At 46.3% G+C, this 11,526-nt stretch overlaps 2 protein-coding genes across 2 annotated transcripts; one reads left to right on the forward strand and one right to left on the reverse strand.

Annotated features, from left to right (window-relative positions):
- Positions 1 to 186: 186 nt before the first annotated feature.
- Positions 187 to 7,506, reverse strand: LOC135617656 (uncharacterized protein At1g76660-like). The gene is made up of 3 exons (XM_065118105.1): positions 6,956 to 7,506; positions 845 to 2,039; positions 187 to 682 (listed from the first exon to the last, which is right to left on the reverse strand). The coding sequence occupies exons 1-3, from the start codon at positions 7,094 to 7,096 to the stop codon at positions 462 to 464; spliced, it is 1,557 nt and encodes a 518-aa protein (XP_064974177.1). The 5' UTR covers positions 7,097 to 7,506; the 3' UTR covers positions 187 to 461.
- A 962-nt stretch (positions 7,507 to 8,468) lies between these two features.
- Positions 8,469 to 11,498, forward strand: LOC103992402 (probable receptor-like protein kinase At2g21480). Its single transcript, XM_009412081.3, has one exon. It carries the CDS (start codon positions 8,704 to 8,706, stop codon positions 11,302 to 11,304), a length of 2,601 nt encoding a protein of 866 aa, XP_009410356.2. The 5' UTR covers positions 8,469 to 8,703; the 3' UTR covers positions 11,305 to 11,498.
- Positions 11,499 to 11,526: the final 28 nt, after the last annotated feature.

The raw sequence follows: 11,526 nt of genomic DNA on the forward strand, positions 1-11,526 counted from the left end.
GCAAGCAGAGTCGGGCATGTGAAGCAAAGCTGCTGCAACCTTTTAATCAAACATGACATCAGAACTCTCGAGAGTCGTAGGACATGAGTGAGTCTTGTATTGAAGAAATCGATAGGATGGTCCGAGAAGTAGGAAAGCAATTCAGTGTCATCGTGAGCTGCAGATTTCTTCTACGGTTAGCATTCCTGAAAACAACAGCTACATCTCATAAATAGCATATAGCCCACAAGAGAGTTCTATACAACAATCACCAGGACTAGTGTCTTAATCATCACAGGCTAAGACCTATAGCTACAGGATCGGAATCAGAAGTAGAATTCACCGATCACCACCATAGCCCTGCACTATCAGTAACTAATCGCCATGCAGAGTCAACAGAGAACATATTCCATGCCAGCCCTAACAGGTTCATGACTACCAAGTTTGATCGTCCCTCCCTAACTAGCAAGGAAGTAGGTCAGCTAAGGCAATGTGTTCCGCCAGGCCAGTTGGGCATTGGCTTCTCTCAAGCTTCTTGCCCTTCGATAATCAATTTCTGCATCTGAGAACGACTGTCTCGGCTGAGCTCGCTTGCCGAGCCGGTGGTCCGAGGCCCTTGAGTCACTGTCCTCGCCACCATCTGTGTCAGGGTTAGCATCAGCTACAGCAGAGGTGTCTTCAGACTGAATATTTGGTTCCGCACCTGGAGAGTATAAAAGACAAGGGCTTATATGATATACAAAAGAAAATAACTCATCTGATGCTGTATGATCCAGACAGCAGTGTTTCCCTTTGGGTCAATTTTCAGTAACAGAAGAAACTTGTATTATTGATTGCGGAAATGCAAGCATGGTGGAAAGGTTACCTGCATGCATGTTGTTCTGATCAGATTTGCCATCAACTGCAACTGCATGATGAACTGCCATTTGCTTTGGACTAACAGGATTCAGCAAATCGGACACCTTTTTCCCTTTGTCATCAAACTCAATAGCAGAGTACTGCTCCATTCCAGTTTTACCATTTGCTAATGGAGTGATGGTAAAGGACACATCAACAGGATCAGATAGCTCCACGTAGTTCTGGGTAGTGATGATCTCATCTGCACTAAATCCAAAGGATGCTCTGTAGGCTTCAATCTCTTCCACGTCCTGTTTGCAAGTTTTATTATGTCTAATTCCACCATTGGAGTAGACATCTGCTTCCCGGGAAATACTAAGCCTCCCTCCAGCATGAGGATACGATTGTTGTGCCTGGTCCAAATGAAACTGCGCAGATGTTGCAGAGTAAAAGAAGCTGGAATCAGGACACATAATGAAATTCCTGGTTGTAGACGAATTCAGCCCAAACAGCTTTGATGCCCCACTCCTGGAACAGGGAGAGTCCTGTGCAGATGCAGAAGCATCCCACTGTGCAGGAGTATCCTGCTCAGGAAAAGGTGAAGATAGCCCAGTTCTCGGGGTTCCTGAGGCAGGTGATATAAGGCTACTAGAAGGACTGCCAGGATAAAGTGGATAAGTTGCCTGGAGATCACTTCCGACCCCATAACTTGATGACAAATAATGCACTCCATTCTCTTTCCCAGCACCTTTAAGATCCAGTGATGATGACAGAAAACGAGCAAAAGGCACATCCGGGGATGAGGGAGTTGTAAGGTGAGCAAGCTCAGGTGGAGGGGTTAGCGGAGCGGTTGATGGTTCGGTAGTAAAGGTAGAGAACACAGGTGGTGAGACCAATTGAGTCTCATGAGCATATGGCCCGGTTGCATACATGGTTGATGATGGTCCTCCAGGGGAGTTTGCTGATATTGACAAGAAACAATTGGGTGATTGAGCTGTCGATGGGAGTGCAGAGTTTGTAAAAGATGCTGGAGATGAAGGTGGAGCAAGAATGGATAGGTTCAGTGTTGTATTTTCATTAGAAATTCCAGCAGATTGGGGCCCATTTGCACGACTGCTCGATGCATTTCCATCTGGAATGCGGGATGCTGGAACAATTCGTTTCCCTCTCTTTTGTGATCCAAAACAGGACAGCCCACCAAAGCAGCCTCCCCATCTACTCCGCTGGCACAAAAACAAACATGTATTAGATGGTAGAAAAAGGAAAGATCTTCAATATCTGCAATCCTACTCAGCAACAAACTCGAATCAATCATACAGAAATGCTGGCCGAACATACCTGGAAGAACCATAAATGTTGTCTAAAGAATTACAATATTTACTCTGAAGCCTAAAATTCTAGTCTTAGTTTGCTTTGAGTCTTAAACTACCAAAAAGAAGATAAAGAAGCAGGTAGAAAAAAGAAAGGTATGGGCAAAGAAAGAGCAATGATTAGGTTGGTTTTGCTTAATTTTGCCAAAAGCTAACCTGTTGATATTTATTATTATATCTGTAAGTTCTTGCTCAGGTTGAAAGTCCAACTTCTTTATTTTTCAAACTTTAATTCCTCAATTATTCAGAATAAATGATGTCCTTGAGAGTGAAAAGGACGACAAGGCAAATAGTTTTTCTTTCTTCATTCTCAAGTTAGGAACTGATTTTACACTACTACATGAGTAGAATAAGCTGAATCTTAATGCTGCAAGCTTTATCTGATGAATTGTAAGAATGACAATCTGAGGTGCAAAACAGAATCTTCTTTTTGTACAATGAATTATAAACATCAAACTCATGAATTTTAGCTTATTCTGGTAGTTCAAAACTGCCTTCACATTGTGGCATAACATACCTGGTCGTCTATTGTCATGATGCCAGAACATTTGACAATGCCCTCTTGTTTATATGCCGATGCATGTCTAACATATAATTGTCCATCAATCATGTGTCCAAGCAAGCACTACTACTATTGAACCCGTGTATGTCTGTACGATCGCTGGCATGCAATTACATATGCCCATGCCTAATGCCAATACCCGAGCTGCCTAGCATGGGTAACATGGTTGATACAGAGTTCACAGTTACCTATATCATTTACAGTGAAGTGGGTTCATGTCAATGCTCGTGTTTGAACATCTTGGGCATTCAGGATAACACAAGGTTGGTCAAATACCATTAAGTAATGAAATGACAACAGACGTTTTGCAGGCTTGCCATATATTTGGTGTCATTACTAGGGCATTGGTGAGATCATCAGTTAAAAGAATGTGTTAAAGGCCATGCGGGCTGTTCCTAAGAAAAGATTACTCAGGTAAGAGATATTAACCATTATCAAGTGGTAAGATGACTACGCCGTGTAGTCTATTATGTTATATTGGTTTCAACAACATTTTCTCTATCATTATGTGTGGAATTCTTTAAAAATAGTGGATATGGAAAAGGCTAACTTAAGGGGCATGATGAACCAAACTGACAGCTTGCTAAGAAAAGTTTAATCAGTGAGTTCTGAGCTTAAATTTGAAGCTCAAATGGCAGTCCTTATACAAGATTTAGTGGAATTCAGCAGTTTGCACTCATTAGGACTGGCGTTATTCGAAAAGGTATCACGAGAGTTCCTTCTATTAATGATTTAAACATGGATGAGTTTAAACACAATTATCCACCCTAAGTTCCCTGCCAACCAAGCCCCAACAAATCCACAAAAAACCAGCCAATATAGCACGTCCTGAGACTAACCACAGAAAATACAGCATCCATCAGCAAACAATCAAGCAATCAAGGTACCACATAGGACATATATGGCATGCAACTGCATACACTGGTGAACATGTAGTCCATATTAAAATATTCAAACATGTAATCTAAGACGAACAAGAAATGTATAATGGAATATAAATAATAAAAAGTTAAAAATATGCAGCAACCCAACAAAGAACTTAGGGAGAAATATTTAGACTCATATTAAAAGATATTTAACGAATAAGTTATAAGAAATTGGTAGAGCTAGTTAATTATCATGAACCATGTCCTATAAACGGATATAGCAGCACAAACAAGTCGCTCTAATGAAGAAATATAAACAACATATGAAATTGCATTTTCATGATTGTAGGGCCACGTTTGCAGCATGTTGGTGTATGATGGTGTAACCGTATTGTAAAACACATTTTTTCATATGCAATAATACTGCATATCAAGAATTCATATGCCTTGTATTATGCTGTCATGTAATAACCATACAAGGCATCTAGAAATGTATTCTAAAATATAAGATTCTGTATTAGAGTTGCTTTCAGCAAGGGCAAGATTGGTTACTTATGGTATAATTATAATTTACTGTGTCAGTTGGTTATGATGTCATTTACATTTCCTGCAGATCAGTTGGTTATGATGTCATTTATTTCATGTGAAGGTCAAGTTCCCGTGCAAGGTTTGTAGTTCTTAAATGATCAGTCGATCACTTCTGTAGACATGCATAATAGGATCGCAATGCTGACCAATTGATTCAAGTGTTTAAAACTATACCAATTTAATATTCTTGACATTTCTATTGATTAATCTGGATCAATAAGCATTTCTGCAAGTTTCATCTACTGATTAATATTCTTGACATTTCCATTGGCATCCAACACATCAAGAAGACATAGAAACTATGAAGACAACCATTACTCATCAACACATAGCTGCCACACCACCAGAAAAATGAGAAAAGTCAAGCAATCAATATGTCATGTCAGAAAAATTGGAATGGAAAATATTTCCTTAACTGCAAACACTCAAGGAAAAACCGGCTATAAAAGGTGAATAGGAGCATGTTTATTGCGGTCGGACACACTCTCTCTGCTTCCTCAAACCCCCGACTTTAGGAGATCTGGCTTGAGCATTGAATGAACCACATCGGAAACCCGTCCTGACATCGGTCTTTGTGTAAGGAAATGAGTTTCGGAATCAAAACCACATCGGGAGCTTTTGGCATCTCGGGTGACATTAGACCTTTTGCCGTGAACTGGTCTACTCCCTCGAAGGCGGCCACCGATATTAGGCAATATCACATCATATTGTCAAGGCCCCAAACAACTAATAAACTAAATAGTCAAAAAGAGAAAGGCATCGAAAGAGAATGAATCAAGGTGAGAATAGAAGGATATGATGTGACACAAAGAAGAATTCCTAACTTAAACAACAAAGTTCAACTGATTCAGATATTATCCCCAAGTACATTAATTTTTTTAACACATGAACAATCACAATATTTCATTTAACGACATACATATTCTTCATTTATTTCAAAAAGTAGCATGCTGGTTCAAAGGACAAACACCTATCATCAAAATCTTTAGGGGTTTAACAATTGTCCAAACAAACTCTTATAAAATGTTATAATATCATGACAAAATGCAGCAACCTTATCTTTCATCTATATGTGATTTTCCTAATTCGGACCATTAAATTAAACCAAAATACGATAAAAATATTTGAAAGCACATTAGCAGATATGAGGCATGTAGATATTTACCACATGACTACTGATAAGAAATTTTTTTTAAAAAAAGCCAAATCGGTAGTTTATTTACCAAAACACATTCAACAGCACCACTTCCAATTGACAACATGGATTTTGCTGTATTTGCAACAAGAATAATAGGTCTAGATACACCTAATTATCTGAAAGACATTATGTTACTGCAATGAGAAACTAAATGAAACTGGATGATATTTGCTTTGCAAAATAACATAGGATAGCGATCATACAATAAGAACATGAAAAAAAAAAGAGTTCCAATTCATGAGGAAATGAATGTGTAGAATTTCTGGACAACAATCTCTGTGTTATGATGAAAACAAATAACAAGAGGCCAAGCCAGGAATGTGGAATGTTACAGAACTTTTGAAAATGCAAGACATCACGAATTCTTCCCAGCATGCAAAATTTGAAGGATTGTACGGTAGCCACTAAAAACAAACATAGTGTGTTCATTCAAGACTGATAAGATAGACAGATGGATATATACAAATCAAAAAATTGCAAATAAAACAGAGAATCAAAACAAATGGAGACCTGTAAGCTTCCGAACCCAAGCTGGTAAAAGCAATAAACTTAAACAATGATAATTGACATGCCAGGGTAGATAGCAAAGGTTCGATGACAAGGAAATGAAACATGAAACGCTTTGCATATGTTTTCCCAATTTAACCATCTTGTTCACTGTCTTCTTGTAATGACGGGGAAGGATAATAGGCAACTCTGATGCAAGCCAACACTAATTTGCATCATAATATTTCAGTATATTCATCTAGAAGGCGACAAATCTGGGATTTGGTGCACAGATGAAGTCATAGATGATTAAAGAAAAGTACTCATTTATTTTTGGCTTTTTAACGGAGTGAGTAAATACCTTAGTCACTTAGGAAGAGTTGTAAGGGTAGATTGTGACAGTAGCTCTAGCTGTGCATCATACCATCATTATACTTTGCATCTCAGTAAAGGGAAAACAGAGAGAAATTAAAGCAAGATGTGTTAATTTACCAACAAAAGCATCTACGGAAAAAGAAGTCTTTTCCACTAAGAGAGCATCTATGTGGTTACGATACTGTTGATCCCAAGTCTAAGGGAGTAACTAGCATAAAACCGGAGTTTGAAGTGCCTCTGCTTGATGTAAACCCTAACATTTCAGCTTCCTAAAGCTTAACAAGAAGAAGATCTGTGCAAGGCCTCTCTACTAATCAATGATTAAGAGATCCGGTGTTGGTTTCCCACATCTGAGCAGCGAAAACCCCCTTTAGAAACCTAAATCGACAATATAAGTTCCGATCCCCAACAGAATAGGCAGCATTCAAGCAGAGACGCCAAAGAAAACTTCACACACACAACGTCGGCATGATTTGCGCCCCGGAACCCTAGATCTGACACCCCGATCTCCGCATCAAAGAAACGGAGGTGCCGGATGGTCTCAGATATTTCCCTCTCGTTGCAATTGCTACAAATCTGAGAATAAATTCGCGAAGAGCGGCTCCTAAACCTAGGCCTCCCCAGGAAACAGAAAAAGAACAAACGAGAGCCAAGATCGAGAGAGAAGCACAGTGTGGAGAAGCAGCACGCGTACCCTCTCCGGAGGACGGAGCCTCGGCTCCACGGAGCCAATGGCCGTGGCCGCCGCTGCCGTGCTAATGGACGCCGCCGCCCCACCCCCAACACCACCACCCCCGGCCCAGCTGCTGCCTCCGCCTCCACCATTCCCCGCCATACCTCCTCCTCCCCGCTTCCCCTCACATGCTCCGCTCTGGATCGAGCTGGATCTGCGCTGCTCCACCGCAGATCTCGAGAAGCGCACTCGGTCTCCTGACGAAGGAGATGGGACGAGAAAGGAAAAGAGGGGCGGGGAGGCCCGCTTTCGTCTGCTTTGCTCGGGTTTTGTTCTGATCTTAGTCAGAGGAAGGGAGACTGATCGAGAGAGGAGCAAATGTGGGTCCGCTTCCTCGTCTCCTCCTCCTCCTCCTCCGAACCGCTGCTTCTGCTGCTGCTGCTGCTAATTTACTACTGCTGCTGCTGCTACTCGTCTCGTGCTTGGCGTTGAGCACCGTCCCGTTACGACTCCGTATTTATTATGTGAGAGAACAGAGGAAAGCCTTCCTTCAGTGGAGGCCGCCATGCCTCTTCGAGGGGTAAACTATTAGGGTACGACGCGCTGGGGACGCCCTTTATTCCATAACGGGATTCCCTGTAACGGTTATACCGGCACGCGTCGTGACGGTTACATTGATCTGGTCAAGGCCTTTTCTGTCCGTGACACGTCCACCGCCCGTGCACTCCCACTCATACAGCAGGGCCCACCGGGTCCCACCGTCAATCGTCGATCACAGGAAAGATAACAAAACGGGTAACGCGTAAGTGAGTAACGAATGCAGTTTCTGTTGGCTCAATTATTTAATAAGTGCGCCGTTACATTTTTTGGGGGTCCCGAAAACGTGACGGGACAGTTCGGAACTGTTACTTCGACACGGACGTGCCCACATGGGCCCCGCGGCGCTACCCAACAAAAGCTCGAGGATCCCCAGGACGTTATTTCTTTTTCTTTCCCCTTATTTTCTCCTCCATTCCCTCTTATAATTACAATTGCAGTCTGCTTTAGGATTATAAATTTCATAGATATTTTGATGAATAATGCAGTCATGCAGTCATGTGAAGAAGTTGGCCCCACTGTTTCATCCCTCACCACCTTGTCCTCGATCAGGACAAAGATTAGCTCGTGTGCATTAAAGTTGGAATGAGTGACATGACATAAGCGCTCCGAGACCATTCATCAGAGTTATATCGTTTACTAATCGTGAGTCGGCTCGATCCAGTCATCGATCCACTCGGATGGTATAAATAATGCCATTGCATTATCAACTTTGTTTCTTATGATTGTTCGACTCAATAATGATTGAGCAACTCACGTAAAAATATTTTTAATATAGAGATATTGTTAATTCCAAAAGGTTAAGCTATTAATATACAGACAAAATTTTAATTGTAGATATACTATAATTTAGCAATGGAAGTGAGGAGAAAGAGGAGAACTACGAGCGAGCCGAAGGTTACTCCGCGCTCTTCTCTGCGACTTGACCCGTTCTTATGGCCTCCACATATAGCACGTAGAGGTCAAAGACGAGATCAAGGATTTGAGCAGGTCGCTCCAACAAATCCAGAGGCCTCATCTACGTAGCCATTTCTACCTCCTCCTCCTCCTCCACCCTTTCTTCCACCTTCCCGAGCCCCGTCCTGGGATCGGAAAGGCATCGAGAAAGGAGTAAGGATGCAATCCTCCGCCCATATGAGCGACGGCAGAGGTAGCAGAAGAAGAAGCTTGAGATGTTGATAGTGTCTCCGATTAGAATGGATCGGTTCCAACGCCTCCTCCTCCTCCCCTTTGTTCTCTGCTTGGCCTTCGTGACGTCCGCCTCCGGTCAACCGCAAGCACCTTCCGAACCGTTCACCCCGGCTGACAACTTCTTGATCGACTGCGGGGCGACCGCCACGGTTACCACGCCCGACGGCCGTGCGTTTAAGACCGACGCGCAGTCTGCTTCTTTCCTCTCGGCGCACGACGAGGTCCGCGCGTCGGTCCCGTCCGCGCCCGGTGTCCCCTCCCCGATCTACCTCTCCGCGAGGATCTTCCATGAGGAGACCTCCTACAGCTTCACGCTCTCTCGCCCCGGCTGGCACTGGATCAGGCTCCATTTCTTCCCGGTGAACAGCTCCGACTTCGACCTCACCAGCGCCGTCTTCTCCGTCAACACGGACGACCTCGTACTCCTCCACAGCTTCACCGTGGACGACCCCTCCAAGTGGGTGCTCAAGGAGTACCTCGTCAATGCCACCTCCCCGCGCCTCGCCATCCATTTCTCCCCTCTCCGCAACTCCGTCGCCTTCATTAACGGCATCGAGGTCGTCTCCGCCCCCGACGCGCTCATCCCCAACACGGCCTCCACGGTGTCGCCCGTGGGGCAGACCGACGGGCTCTCGCTGTCAGCGTACCAGGTGGCCTACCGGATCAACGTCGGCGGGCCGGTCGTCACCTCCGCCAACGACACGCTCGGGCGCGCGTGGGGGCCGGACGAGCCCTTTCTGCAGTCGAGGTCCACCGCCGAGGCCGTGTCTGTGTCCCCCAGCATCATCAAGTATCCCGAGGGAACCACGCCGCTGATTGCACCCAACTCCGTGTACGCCACGGCCGTCAAAATGGCGGACGCGCGCGTCGGGAGCCCCAGCTTCAACGTCACGTGGTTCTTCGACGTCGACTCCTCGTTCGGTTACTTCGTCCGACTGCACTTCTGCGACATCATCAGCAAGTCGCTTAACGATCTCTACTTCAACGTGTACATCAATGGGCTGATGGCAATCTCAGGGCTCGACCTCTCCACCGTCACCTCCGGCCTCGCGATGCCTTATTACAAAGACTTCGTTCTGAATGCCTCGATGGCCACGGGCCGAATCACCATCCAGATCGGTCCCATGAAGGAGGACACCGGCAGGATCGACGCGTTGCTCAACGGGGTGGAGATTCTGAAGATGAACAACTCGGTGGGGAGCTTGGACGGAGAGTTCGGAGTCGATGGCTCGAGGGCTGGAGACGGCAGCGCGAAGCGGCGCGCGGTCGCCGCCGTCGGGTTCGCCATGATGTTTGGCGCATTCGCTGGCCTAGGGGCGATGGTGATGAAGTGGCACAAGAGACCCCATGACTGGCAGAGGAGGGAAAGCTTCTCTTCGTGGCTCCTCCCCGTCCACACGGGCAATTCGACCTTCATGACCGGCAAGGGCTCCGGCTACGGCTCGCACAGGAGTGGCTACACCTTCTCCTCCACAATGGGTCTCGGCCGGTACATGTCCCTGTCGGAGCTGCAGGCCGCGACGAAGAACTTCGACCAGAATGCGGTGATCGGGGTGGGCGGCTTCGGGAACGTGTACATTGGCGAGCTCGACGACGGGACGAAGGTGGCGGTCAAGCGAGGGAATCCGCAGTCGGAGCAGGGGATCAACGAGTTCCAGACCGAGATCCAGATTCTGTCCAAGCTTCGTCACCGCCACCTGGTGTCGCTGATCGGATACTGCGACGAGAACTCGGAGATGATTTTGGTGTACGAGTACATGGCCAATGGGCCTTTCAGAGACCACATCTACGGGAGCGACCTACCGCCGCTGTCGTGGAAGCAGCGGCTGGAGATCTGCATCGGGGCCGCACGCGGGCTACACTACCTCCACACTGGCACCGCGCAGGGCATCATCCACCGCGACGTCAAGACCACCAACATCCTCCTGGACGAAAACTTCATCGCCAAGGTGTCCGACTTCGGCCTCTCCAAGGACGCGCCGGGGATGAACCAGACGCACGTCAGCACGGCGGTGAAGGGCAGCTTCGGCTACCTCGACCCCGAGTACTTCAGGTGCCAGCAGCTCACGGACAAGTCGGACGTGTACTCCTTTGGGGTGGTGCTACTCGAGGCCCTCTGCGCGCGGCCGGCCCTCGACCCGGCGCTGCCGAGGGAGCAAGTCAACCTGGCGGAGTGGGCGTTGCAGTGGAAGAGGAAGGGCTTGATCGAGAAGATCATCGACCCCAATATCGCTGGCAGCATCAGCAAGGACGCCTTGAGCAAGTTCGTGGAGGCTGCGGAGAAGTGCCTGGCGGAGCACGGGGTCGACCGGCCGTCCATGGGCGACGTGCTGTGGAACCTCGAGTACGCTCTCCAGCTGCAGGACGCGAATCCTGCCGACCCTTCTCCTCCTCAGGCGGTGAAGCCAACCGAGTCGGAGGAGGACACGAGCGTCGACAGTGCGGTCTCCGCCGGGCCTTCGCACAAGGAACACGATGAGGCTCTTCCGGCGGCTCCGACCGTCAGCCAATCTGTGGAGAACTCGAGCACGGCCATGGCGAACGAGATGTACGTGCAGCTCACGGGAATGCGAGGAAGGTGATCGATCGACCATAAACGGAGGTGTGTCTCCAGAGACGAGATGGGTTTGGTTTAGTTTGCTGTTCTCTGTTAGGTGGCTTCTTCACGTGCGTTTGGGCTTTCAAGCGTCGTCATTTGCCTCATATGAATGATGGAATTTGTGTGTCATTGTGATAATTTAATCGATCATACTATAATATTGGGTTTTTTTTCCTAGTTATTATTATTATTATTATTTACTATT

Source organism: Musa acuminata, chromosome BXJ2-7 (genome assembly GCF_036884655.1).
Source record: "Musa acuminata AAA Group cultivar baxijiao chromosome BXJ2-7, Cavendish_Baxijiao_AAA, whole genome shotgun sequence".
Taxonomy (NCBI): Eukaryota; Viridiplantae; Streptophyta; class Magnoliopsida; order Zingiberales; family Musaceae; genus Musa; species Musa acuminata.

Coding starts and splice junctions, on each gene's coding strand:
- LOC103992402 (XM_009412081.3), top strand. CDS start 8,704: ATGTTGATAGTGTCTCCGATTAGAATGGATCGGTTCCAACGCCTCCTC.
- LOC135617656 (XM_065118105.1), bottom strand. CDS start 7,096: ATGGCGGGGAATGGTGGAGGCGGAGGCAGCAGCTGGGCCGGGGGTGGT. Junction 2,040..6,955: donor GGCTCCGTCCTCCGGAGAGG/GTACGCGTGCTG, acceptor TTTTTGTGCCAG/CGGAGTAGATGGGGAGGCTG. Junction 683..844: donor TCAGAACAACATGCATGCAG/GTAACCTTTCCA, acceptor TATACTCTCCAG/GTGCGGAACCAAATATTCAG.